At 40.2% G+C, this 12,302-nt stretch overlaps 1 protein-coding gene across 2 annotated transcripts in view; it reads right to left on the bottom strand.

Annotated features, from left to right (window-relative positions):
- The window catches only part of dhx36 (DEAH (Asp-Glu-Ala-His) box polypeptide 36), a 40,470-nt gene that overhangs the window by 25,853 nt on the left and 2,315 nt on the right, over positions 1-12,302 (bottom strand). For both annotated transcript variants that reach the window (XM_088428151.1, XM_088428150.1), the window contains exons 4-24: positions 11,843-12,101; positions 11,723-11,761; positions 10,895-11,065; positions 10,737-10,816; positions 10,069-10,143; positions 9,118-9,284; positions 8,945-9,026; positions 8,717-8,857; positions 8,338-8,443; positions 6,872-6,959; positions 6,610-6,665; positions 6,432-6,496; positions 5,940-6,083; positions 5,522-5,639; positions 3,529-3,627; positions 2,197-2,370; positions 2,016-2,102; positions 1,849-1,932; positions 1,664-1,763; positions 1,475-1,565; positions 415-535 (exon numbers count right to left, since the gene is read on the bottom strand). In XM_088428151.1, the coding sequence (XP_088284277.1) occupies positions 415-535; positions 1,475-1,565; positions 1,664-1,763; positions 1,849-1,932; positions 2,016-2,102; positions 2,197-2,370; positions 3,529-3,627; positions 5,522-5,639; positions 5,940-6,083; positions 6,432-6,496; positions 6,610-6,665; positions 6,872-6,959; positions 8,338-8,443; positions 8,717-8,857; positions 8,945-9,026; positions 9,118-9,284; positions 10,069-10,143; positions 10,737-10,816; positions 10,895-11,065; positions 11,723-11,761; positions 11,843-12,101 (2,347 nt within the window). The remainder of the gene's footprint in view (positions 1-414; positions 536-1,474; positions 1,566-1,663; positions 1,764-1,848; positions 1,933-2,015; positions 2,103-2,196; positions 2,371-3,528; positions 3,628-5,521; positions 5,640-5,939; positions 6,084-6,431; positions 6,497-6,609; positions 6,666-6,871; positions 6,960-8,337; positions 8,444-8,716; positions 8,858-8,944; positions 9,027-9,117; positions 9,285-10,068; positions 10,144-10,736; positions 10,817-10,894; positions 11,066-11,722; positions 11,762-11,842; positions 12,102-12,302) is intronic.

Here is a 12,302-nt window from a genome sequence, read left to right as displayed (position 1 = left end):
ACAGGTTAATTGTGTAAAAGACACTGTGTTCACAATTATCACATAACAATTAAAGGGATAGTGTGTAAGATTTCAAACGTTTTTCATTACAGGCAGCAGGAGGTGCTGCAGGTGCTGAATTTACCATTGTCCATAGCTATAACAAACATGGGCGCCTCCCGAGAAGTGCCACCCCCCATGTAATATAATTTAATAACTAGACCTATGAGTATTTTTAAAACACACTGTTGGTCTTTAAGAACAAATTCATTTGCAAATTTTTGAAATTTACAATCATTTAATGTATTCTTTTTTTATTGAAAAGCAGTCTAAATCTTACACACTGTCCCTTTAAACACAAGTTAAATGGGATTTAGCTATAAATACATTATCTGATCTGGACAAAAAGCAAAGATGGATAAAAATGTTCCTTACGCTGCTGGTTCTCATTTTGAGGTGATAGATGAGCCAGGTATAGTTGAAATTGGTCTCCTCGTAGTTTACCGACTTAGGATGGATGCACACCTTCCCATCGTGTTTGGTGTACACTTTCACCCTGAATGAGATAACACTGAGCGTGAGATTTATAAAAAACATAAAAAATAAATAAAAACAACTATAAATGGGTAAACTCTTGCCTCAGATGAGGTGAAACTGAAGTTCTAATTAATATATGGGTGTGGTATATTCACTGGAAAATAAATCTAGTGTGTTATTCTTGAGTCAAAATTAGGGCCCAAGCGGTTAATCAGTTTTCCGATTAAATCATCTGATTATGGTCGTTCAAACATTAGCAGAAAAATAAATCAGCCAAATGGCCAATATTTGCCTATTTTTTTTTTTTACTTTTTAATTTCATGTACTCCAACCGTTTAGAGCTGTTGCACATACTAAGTTACACATGTGTCATTATTCAATACAAATAAAGCCTTATTATAACCTTGAATCCTAAAAAATACAGTATATCAGTTTTTTTTTCAACCACATATTTACCATTGACCCCATTTGCGGGGAATAAGTCACCTAAAATATTTCAATAATAACGTTAAAAAAATGTGGCAACTAATTTTGCCAACTGGCTAAAACACGATTCAATCAAACAAAGTTATTCTCGTTATGTCTGAAAAGGCAGATTTGAAGGAACTTTGGATTTCATTGGAATGCTACTGCTGTTTATTCTTTTGTTGTGTTTTGTTTTGAGCTTTTAGCTCCTGCCAGCATGGCTCAGAGGGAAGCACAACTGAGATGAGCGCTTCAGACGGCCACATTCCCAAAGGCACGGCGTGAGCCTGACGAAATCATCGCATTGACGACGGGGAACAATCTGTTTTTGGCCCGACCGTCTGGTTTGCTCGTGAAATAAACAACAACTTACGAAAGGCTGCGTAGGAATAAGCAAAAAATAAATAAATTAAAAAAGTGTTCAAGTGTCACATCTTTTGAGAGAGATGATAACATCAACAGAGTTTGTCTGGAGATGAATGATTTTGCTCACCCGGGCCTCTTTTTGCTGTGCGATGGTCGGATCATGGCTACTTTAGGATAAAGGCCAGCTACAATCACGGCTTTGATCAGCTTCTCGTTATCTTGGAGAACATAGAAGATGTCCTATTTATGTAAAACTATACACATCATCATTTGTATTTTAGTTACGATTATTAGGCAGCTCCTCTTATGTATCCACCTGAGTTGACGTTAGAGTTGGGGTCTTTAGGGTCCTTGCTGCTGACGAAGCCTGCGTGCATGAGATGTTCAGCAAACTGGCCCTTCATGTTGTGCAGCATCTAAATGAGAAAGGAATGAAAACATGAAAGGAATGTAATCTCTCTAAACAAGAGCGCACTCAGAAATTTAAAATACTGTGATCACCTGTAGTGTGTTAGCAGACAGGAAGTTGTCCCAGCAGAAGTCCCGCTCACAACGGCCTCCGCGCTGTTTAGCTTCCTGCCAGCCCTGACCAATCGTTGGACCGCAAATGAAGACTGATTGATTTGTAAATGACGCACCGCAAAAGGAGCCACAATCTGCTTTTCTACCTGGAAGGCATTGACCACGGTCAGGTGATCGCTTTTAGAGTTACTGGACAGCACTTTCCTCCTCCTGTCTGCCATCTCCTCTTTGCCCTGCAAAGCAACAAGTTAGTGGATCATGTGAGGTAATCGCGTGTGCATTGTTACTGCCACTGCTTTGGTGTGTGCGAGTGTGTTGGCGACTTACCAGGGGGATGAAAAAAGGGTCTTTGAAGCTGAGGGAGGCGGCGATGGTGAGGACGGGGTCGAGGCAGCCCAGCAGTGCTCCGAACAGGATGAGCTTGCCAATGTGAGGTTCCACTGGCAGGCGCGCCAAATGAAAACCAAGCGCCGTCAGGTTCTCTGAATGATCCAAGGCGTTCTGACACAGATGAAAAGATATTCAACTTTTTTCAAGTTAATCAATAATTACTTGTTAGTTGAATAATGACTTTTATTTTGGAAAGCAATGATTATATATTTTAGCCAGATTGGTTATTTGTTATTTAGGGATGCTCTATACCAACTTTTTTCAAATTGATGACAGTACGAGCAAACAAGTGAGTAGTAACTGATTACATGCATACATTTCATACACAGAATCCTCCCACTCAAGAAAACCCCAATGAAAGATAAATTTAGAAAAAAGACCAACATATTATAACATGTTTATAACAATTTCATTGAAAGAATGTCAATTTTCTACAATTGTAATTTGTCAATTACCAATCACTTGCTCATCCATGATGTTACTAATCATACGAGTAGAAGAATCATAAAACATTAAACCTTTTCTGCACCATCAGTTTGAATAAAAATATAATTAAGGGACTGATATTAAAACCTACCCAATTAATCTAATAATTGACATAATAACTGACAGATTAATCAATTATTGAAAAAAGTTAGATTCACCCCTAATATGCTTTTTTCCCCCCCAAACTTAAACCAAGTTCGACACCACTTTTTATTCACTGAGTACTCACCAATACAGAGTACTAATAGATTGCGTACTATAATGACAAAAAAATTGAAAGCAAAAACTGACACAAAAGATGATTCACACATGTCAAACTATTGGGAGTATAGCGTCAACTACTGCGAAGAAAGACTTCTTCAAGGTCAGTTTTTTTCTGCCTGATATTGTGAGCCTCAATGAATACAGAGCATGTAAATTAAGGTCGCTATTGAAAACCGTTCCCCTGTGTTACCCCGCCCTCTTCCGACTTGCTTGGTCAACGTAGAGACGTACTTTAGTTGCCATGACAACCAAGGAGTTAGGGCTGTGTCCCAGAGCGTGAAGAGGGGGAAAAAAAGTGTCCATAAAAGTCGTAAAAACCAAGGTTTTAATGAGGTTTTCTTATTTACGAAAAAAAATAGGACACACTGAAATGGCAATGGCTCACTTTAATTTGTACTTACTTGAAGAGGCTTTTAAAGATATTCTTAACCAAAATGTGTTTTTAGACAGAACTTAAGGATAATCACATTTCAGCTACAAAAAAGATGACAGGCAAAATGGACGTAAAATTCTTCTTACCAGATCTTTGAGGTTTTTGATGGCCAGATTCACGGCCTGTTCAGTGGGAGGGTCCAGAGCTTTCTGCAGGAAGTGAGCGATGCCCCCGAGCTTTAATATCTGAACGAGGGAGTACAAAACCCATCACACGCTAATACGTCTGACTGACACAAATAGAAGAGCAAGATCGCACTCATTACATTTCTCCTACTCGACATGCAAACGGATGCATTAAATCCAAACGCTCACCCGTTGGCTTCACCGTGAAAATGTATTCAAATGCTTCCAAGCTGAACCTCGAGAGCAACGTTAAAAACACACTCAATGAATCCGCCGGCGCAAACACTCGACGGGAGTGACCTTTGCCATTGTGTTCCATTAACATGCGACGAGGCAGAGACTGAGTGGATTGGGAGGTATTGCGGAGAGGATGGGAGAAATAAATGGCAATCTATTGCTGAAGAGGCAATGCCCTCACCTCCTCCAGAGGGCGCCATTTGAACAGTAGGTCCTATGTGCTAAGTGCAGTTACTTAGGTAAAAGGAAAAGCTTTGCATAAAAACACATTAACAGGAAAAAATTGTAAGGCCATTTCTTATGGAGGACCGAAAACGCTAAAATTAAATGAATAAATGTACCATTAAATAATTAACAAAAACGAATTAATTAATAAAATGTTGAATTAATTGATTTAAATTTGAGTCAACTATCAATCCATTCCATGGTGGTGCTGTTTACTAATGGGGAAAAGCTGGAAACGGGCAGTAGGAATGTCACATGACCAAACTCAGGAAGCAGGTGAGATGTAATCGGCGAGCCCCGAGCAACTGTGATGTCATTTTCAGCTGACAGCAAGAGGCAAATTGGAAATCCCCTCAGAGGGGGAATAAAGCTGTTTATTCATATTTTACAAACACAATACTAGAGGGGGTGAATAGAATTAATTATAAAAACATTTTTTTAACTCAGCTTCCCCGTTAATGCCACCAGTTTATGCCCCTGCCTAGAAAAGGTAGTGATAGGGGCTTCTGAAACTACCTATAAAAGTGAAATATGGGGAACTATTAAGTACCCCCAGTGTCATTTTTTTGAGAATTAAACCATCACAAAGGCAGCAGGTAAATCACAGCTTGAACAGATAACATGAATACTCGATTAAGACTGGACTGATAATGGGACTTTTTAGGCAGATGGTGATTTTTGGCAGAAAAAAATACTGATTAAATCATCCGATTACTTCAAAAGATTCTTATGAATAAAACAGCATTTGTTTCCTCCCAAAGCACTGGATGCAAGTGGTGTAGGTAGGTATCAACTGGATGATTTAATCTGTGCCCTAATTTCGATACTACCTTTAACCCTTTACTGGGCAAAGCTGCCACTTTCCGACGATAGTCTAAACAGGCAATAACGGCCTTTATTAGGGACACCCTTTTCTATTTTTCAATCTTGAACAGGAAAGAATTTTCAGAATTTGCCTGTTTAGACTATCGGCCGAAAGCAGCCGCTGTGCCCAGAAAATATGTTTAATTCCACATTCTGCCATTCATTTAAAACAGTAACCCCAGATCACGACCAAAATGAAGAAATAAATCGTGGCCTTCAAGACATGTCATTGAGAATTAATTTCACACCCGTGCCACTATTTTGCCACTCACAGGCTTTATGCCATGTCCTGCGCTTGTTTCAATTTATACAGAAAAGCTCAACAGGAGAATTCCGGGCTTTCACATGCCATTTATATACAAAACCAGAGTCCCAAAAAGAAGACACAAAATTCTGACTTGAAAAGGTGGCTTGAAACAGGCTAGCAATTTAACATGCAGCTTACTTGTGGACATAAGACCCAAAGTGCATCGGGAAAAATATTGAACTTTAAACGTGTTAATACAGACATGGCCTCAATGTGTCACGCTGCTGAAAAATGTGCCTTTCATATAACTCAGCACATCCTCAAAGATTTGTACTTTGAGCTGTCGCCTGTGATTGGCTTGCATGTGACTAACAAACAGACCTTGATCTGCAGGCACAGCTCCTCAAGCGGGGTCCTCATGATTTCTGGCAACTGGTAGGCATCCAGAAGGCTGGCTCGGAGACCGTTGTACAGATGATAGCACTTCCCCGGGCACACTCTATGTGAATGCATGCCGAAAAAAGAGGAGAGGGAAAATAAAAGTTATGTCAGGGAAGCAAAAAAAAAAAAAAAAAAGCTCAATTGAGAATCAATGGCATGGAAACAGCAGCTTGCGCTAATTGGGCCTAGCTTCACTCTGATTTTGGAAGGCCAACAGAAGCTGGAAACCTTCTCGTTTTGTGACTTTTGGCCCACAAACAGGGATGATAAAAGGAAAATTGGCATGGCGCGTAATCGCAGTGGCCCTAACAACCATAAAATGGCCCAGGTGAGTAAACAAAGACAACTATGAACGCACCTGCCAGCGCGCCCTTTTCTCTGCTTGGCATTGGCCAGGCTCACCCACTCAGCCGTCATGGTGCTGATGTTGTTGTTGGTGTCAAAGTTGGTCTCCTTGATCTTGCCTCCATCGATCACAAACACCACATCATCGATGGTGATGCTGAGAGAAGTGGGAGGAGGGGAGTGAAAATGGGAACGGAATGAAATCAGACATGAAAACCACTTCAAAACAAGCTTCAAAAATGCTTAGTTTTGACTCATAATCACGTTTGAGGAAAAAAAATGAGCCCTCGGGGGAATTTAGATCCTATTTTTAGAGAAGTGATGAAAAGCATAAACAGGTTCTTTAATTTATGAGCCCATAAATAAAGCCACAGTTATTCAGCCGCATTCAAGATACTATCAAAATTTTCAATCAATAATCACTGCTTTGTAGATACACAAGTGAAATTGGTAAAAGCCTGGAGCCAAAATAAACTTTTGTCCTGGCGAGCCACTTTACACTTACCTCGTCTCGGCTATATTGGTAGCAATCACAATCTTCCGCACGCCATGCGGAGGACGTTTGAACACCTGGGAGGAGCAGGGGATGAGGTTGAGATTGGATTTCGGTGAAATCAAGAAGGAAAAATAAAGCTGGACGTTTGGCTGAGAAACTGAGAGAGACGGGGCTGGCAAGTACTGACCTGCGTCTGATTAACCGTTGGCATGAGTGAGTGCAGAGGGATGATAACAAAACGATCTGTGACAACAGGAAGCACAAACAAGTCAGCGTTGGCGCTGGTAGACTACAAGCTCCTGCTATGCTCGGCTGCTACTACAATGATTGATCATGGGGTCTCAAACTCAATTTACGTAGGGGGCTGCTGGGTGCATCTGGCCCGTATAATATATTACACAAATAAGTGGTTCAAGTTAAAAAAAATAAATAAATACAAGAGCATCAACCTGATCTGAACATCTGCTGTGCCATCAGCAGGTCATTGAGGCTGCTGATATTGTCCCATCCTGGTAAGAAGACCAAGATGGCTCCTTCCTATTGGACAAAACAATGATGCGTCACTTGGGATTAACCAAACAAAAATAAAGTGAAGAAACGCTCATATGCTACTTGGTCTTGGCCTATGTCCAAAACACTTATTAACTTCCAGCCTCTTATCGGGAACAATTTGTTTTCGTACACGTTGTCATTTGATGCCAAATCATTGCACAGCATGCTGGGAGACAACTTGAGGAGGACTATTTTTATTTCGTGATTGATGGTTTTTCATCATTTCAAAGCAGCGCTTTTAGATGAGGGAAAGAAATACTCTCGGGATTATATTAAGTTGCTGGAAAATAACCAATTTATCTTTTCAATAAAAGCAGACATGAAAAATCATATTTTTGGCTTCCAGCATTGCTGTGTTTAAATTACAGCTGATTATTAGTATTAATCTATGGAGTCTGTTATAAACTCTTAGAAGCAATAGAACAGTAATTTCTGTCATGAGGAGTTACTATTTCCTGAAATTTCAATTAATGGCTGCAAAATGCACATCAATGCCACGAATGTATAATCATGAAGCGCTGCAGTGACAATTAAGCACTCTCACAGCCCAGTTGGCCGCTTCCTCTATTCACCATTTTGTCACGGCTGATCAAGTTGCTTTTCTTTGTGGCCATATGACATACGTCGCGGTCAATCGGCTGCCCGGCTGGCTGAGCGTCGCCATGACACAACAGCTTCTTATGCGATGGGCTAATGACTCTGTCTCTCAGCGTTTATCACTTGGGTTTCATCATCCTGCTGTGTAGTTTACTTTATAGTTAAAACGATCTAAAAGCATCCCTTTAGATATCCAATTGTTTTGATAATAGTTCTCTGTTCACTACATCTTGTCTTTTCATATTAAAGTGTTCCAACGTTTTTCATGCTGTTAAACTGCTTCAGACTTTATGTTAGTACTGATCATGGGAATGTTATAGCCAGCTTCCATGTGCCAATTGATAGACGTGTGCATTGTAAACAATGTTGCCAAGCAGTTAGCCTGTGCATGTATGTCTGATTTAAAACAAAAGTCTGCACGACTACCAGATAATAGTATGCACGACAAGTGTAACAAAGTACATTAGAACGCGGACCTGGCAATAAGCAAAATTAAAATGGAATAGCCATGCAGCGGGAGAGCATCTGTGCTATCGCTCATTAGCGCTGATCCAATGCCAGTTGTCATGTCATTTTCTCTGATCTTATGTCACTGTGCGCTTGGATGCTAACCCTGCTGTTGCTCCCATCTGTTCTACCTCCACACATACATTCAGTGCAGATAATGATGCTCCGTCTGGATTTTCACTACTAAACAGTCAAAATTCTTGTACTTGACCTGATTTCATTGTGCATTATCCATTGAAGCCTACAAAGGAGAACACACCTCTTCGTTGAGCACAATATGGCGGATGAGCGCCAAGATAAGGTCCAAGTCTATTTTGTCGTCTGCATCCAGCATCTCAAGAGCAGAAATGGTGCTCTCAGAGTATCTGGGGGGAAAACGTGATATGTTTAGCACATCTGCCTCAAAGTTGTAAAGTTCAGAGCTGGAAATTCGGCCGAGACCATCCTATGTAAAATTTGCATTAGTTTGCTTGAGCTTTTTCCCACAATCCCATAAACTTGCATGGTAAGACTTAAATTTCTAAATAGATGTGAATATAAATGGTATTTTACACATACCTTTCATTTTACCTTCAAATATATGAGCAACAAAGGCGACTTATCCTAATATAGTTAACAATTGGCATTCTCCAACCCACCTGGCCTGAAGGGTCCGAGCATAACAAGGCCAACTCTCCTTGTATTCGGCCTCCTTCTGCTCCTTCTCAGGTCTGGAATGGCGCCCCTGCCAGAAGCCTCTTTTCCAGGCGGGCCGGCGGTCTTGGTTCTTGGGACGATACCTTGTGGGGGAGGGAAAAAAAAAAAAAAAATCAAAACACTGGTTCAACAGTTACATGTAACGGCTATGTTTAATTTTCATATTCTACCTTGTCATCTCCACAACATCTTCAAGGAGAAACTCCTCCACTGGGAATGCCAAGCCTGGGATGTGGATCATGGGGCAATTATCTAAAAGATGTGACACAGAAGGCGCTTTTATTTACTAAATTCAAAACCTTAAATGCTGAAAGATGAGGCTTGTCATTTAGAAAGCAAATACCAAAGTACTTGGAGAATTTTTCTGCATTAAGCGTAGCACTCATCAGGATGATCTTAAGGTCGTGTCGCACGTCAAGTAGGTCCTTGACGATAGTGAGCAATACGTCTGAATGCAGGCTTCTCTCGTGGATCTCATCCAGGACCAAGTGACTGATACTTGATAATCGCCTGATAACGAAGCACAAGTTCTTTGATTTTATTTCTTTTAGCAGTCATTGATATAGTTTAAATTTCAAAATGATTTCCTAAGTTTATATACAAGTCAAAAGTCATTCAGTGTTGTTTTTTTTGTAGATTAGTAGTCAGACATTATGAAGGAATACAGTTAAATACATAGGAAACAAAAATAGGTTGAGCGAAACAAAGATTTGAGATTCGGATTCTTTAAAGTAGGCCAAAGTTTTCAAGCATGCACCTCTTCGTAATTACATATCTGCAACCAGCATCTTGCACATATTTAGCTCTGGGATTTCAAGCTGAAATGATTTGTACCTGGTACTACAAGTGCTCATCTATGATTAAGGTTATTGGATTTTCTTTATTGGAAATTTTTATGCATCATGGATATCATACAAGTATAAATGTACCGTAACAATCTCTGGGCCACTGCTGTGCATACATGAGGCATAATAGCTGCAGCTTTTTGTCAGACTGCCCGTAGTCCTAAAATGACTCACACAGGTCAAGTCACGCCAATTTTGGAATGAGCAAAAACGAGATAACAAAAGCCGGCACTCTCGCTTCTGACCGAGGATACTCGTGACGTGACGAAGAGCGGGCGGGGATGACTCAACTGTGTTTGTGTGTGTTTTGTCTGCCTAAGAGGATGGGGGGTACATACTAATGTGAGCTGTGCACTGACAGCAAGCACAAATCAAGAAGATGAGTGACTGAGGGAAAAACAGCCAGCTGAAGTAGACAGAAAAGAAACGCTTGAAGGAGGAACACTGACGGGTCAGAGCGAAGCCACTGAAGAATAATTCCCGTAGTACAGTACAGGACCGAACCTTGTCTCCGTGGTAACTGGCTGGGGAAAGACACACAAAAAAGCAGTTTCTAAATTAGGTTCTAATAAAACTATATAGATGGCTGAGACATAATTAAGTTTCATTTTGAAAAAACTTCTTTGTTCTTTAAATGTGTTAAAAGTCTAAAGACAGGCCATTATTTCCCCCTTTTTCTGACAGTTGATGTTAATTATCTTTTACCATCTTTTTTACTTTCATGTCCTCAATCAGACTCCCTTTCCTATTACGTACCACCTGTCTCTTGTAAAATTCCAATTTATGTAGCTGTCATTTTGTACACTTATCTAATTGCAATAGCCATCCACAGCATTAGTGGCACTGGCACAAACTAAAGAAATCCAAAACATCAGGGTGTCACAATTAGATGTGTTTTTAACTCTTTGATTTGTTGGACTGGAATTTGGACCGGTCCAGAGCAATTGTGGTACACGGTCATACTTGGGAGTTTTTATATCATTTGCATTGTTCATTTCAAGCTCACCACACACTATAACATCAATAAAAACACATACAAATTTTTCCTTGACATTTGTGAGGCCTCATACAAAAAAAAAAAAAGTTGAAAACTGGTATGTATGAATACCACACTCACCTCTGCAAGCGAATCTGGTAACCACAAGAATTTCCACTGCCAACTTTTTCCGCCCTCTCGGCAGCCACGCGCTCAGCTACCTGCAAAAGGTGCAAACGGGCAAATTCGATAAGAGCCGAGTCAGGCGACGACACGAGCTGTGCGTGGAGGCGGCGTACCGAGATGGCACTGATACGCCGAGGCTGCGTGCAAACCACTCGGCACATCGAGCCTATGCCGCGGTTGATGTGGTCGTCCAAGATGAACTGTGTCACCTGGGTGGTTTTTCCACAGCCCGTTTCGCCGCTCACCACCAACACTTGATTGGAGTTGATCAGCTGGACCAGCTCCTGATGACACAAAATAGTCAGATGGAGCACAGTGGAATGCACGCTATCAATGTATGTAAACTTGTGCTATGGGATACAAGGTTTTAGAAGTAACAAACATCTTAATGGACAAAACAGTACTTGTTCAACAGCATTTTATGAAGTATTTTATAGGAGCAGTAAAATAAGTGCAAATCTTTAGGGCCAAAATAAAAATATGAATTATAGGCAGAACACACAATACTTTATCCTTTAGGATTTAACTCTACAACCCAGTAAAATCAGCAGTCATTTACATTGATAACATCATGAGTGTCAATATCTGTCTTCTGTTGTATTGTGTTAGTGTATAGAAAAAAAAATAATTGATTTCAAATTAGCTACTATGACCTAATCCCAGATGATTCTATTATTCTTTGTCTACATGACAGTATTATACTGGCTGCTGGTGGCCAAATCGTGCACACCAGAAGGAATAGCACAGAGAATTGAATTGTAGCATTAAATTGTGATTAACAAACTGTTTAATTACGTTCCCTTCTATTTACTTTGCTATCTAAGTGCCATTTTCATTCATTTCAATTAGAATTTTTTTTGAGATATGAATGCTCGTTATTACCATCATCACAAGACAAAACTTAACTCGAGACATCACTGAATTCAACATAAAAAAATAACCTCTTTCTTCCCATAGGACGGCAACTTCTCTCTGAACATCTGCGGAAAAGCAAAAAGACAGATTATTTATTAGGCATTGAATCGTGATTAGGGAAACGCAAAGCTATAACCACAACTCACCAGCATCTCCTTGTACTTTGGGTGTAGTTTCTTACTCTGGAGATCTCTCTTCAACGATTCATCCAGGGAAACATCTCTGGCAATTTCCTGGAGTAAGAACTCCAGATCTTTGTCTTTCCTCCTAAGTTCCTCCCTGTCATCGTCCACCTCTAGTTGCTGCTGCTTGACATCGTCGTCATTATTGCCGTCATCATTGTCGTCATCATAATCATCCCAAGCGTCAGGGATCGCATCTTTAACAAGTGCCTCAGAGTTTGAACTAATAGGGAAAAGATGGGAATATAAAACAAGCTGGCTGGGAACGTCATTAATCATTTGTAATTAGGAACTCAACTCGGTTGGCATTTAGTTTGTTTGAATGTCACATCCGTAAATTGCAGTCTATGCCTAAATAGATACCACGCCATAATTATTCTTGTAGCGACATGGATATATAGGCATTATTTATTTTACCCCTACC

The sequence above is a fragment of the Hippichthys cyanospilos genome, chromosome 11 (assembly GCF_059441005.1).
Source record: "Hippichthys cyanospilos isolate Australia breed blue-spotted pipefish chromosome 11, RoL_Hcya_1.0, whole genome shotgun sequence".
In the NCBI taxonomy this organism is placed as follows: domain Eukaryota; kingdom Metazoa; phylum Chordata; class Actinopteri; order Syngnathiformes; family Syngnathidae; genus Hippichthys; species Hippichthys cyanospilos.
This window is presented reverse-complemented; position numbering and strand designations above follow the sequence as displayed.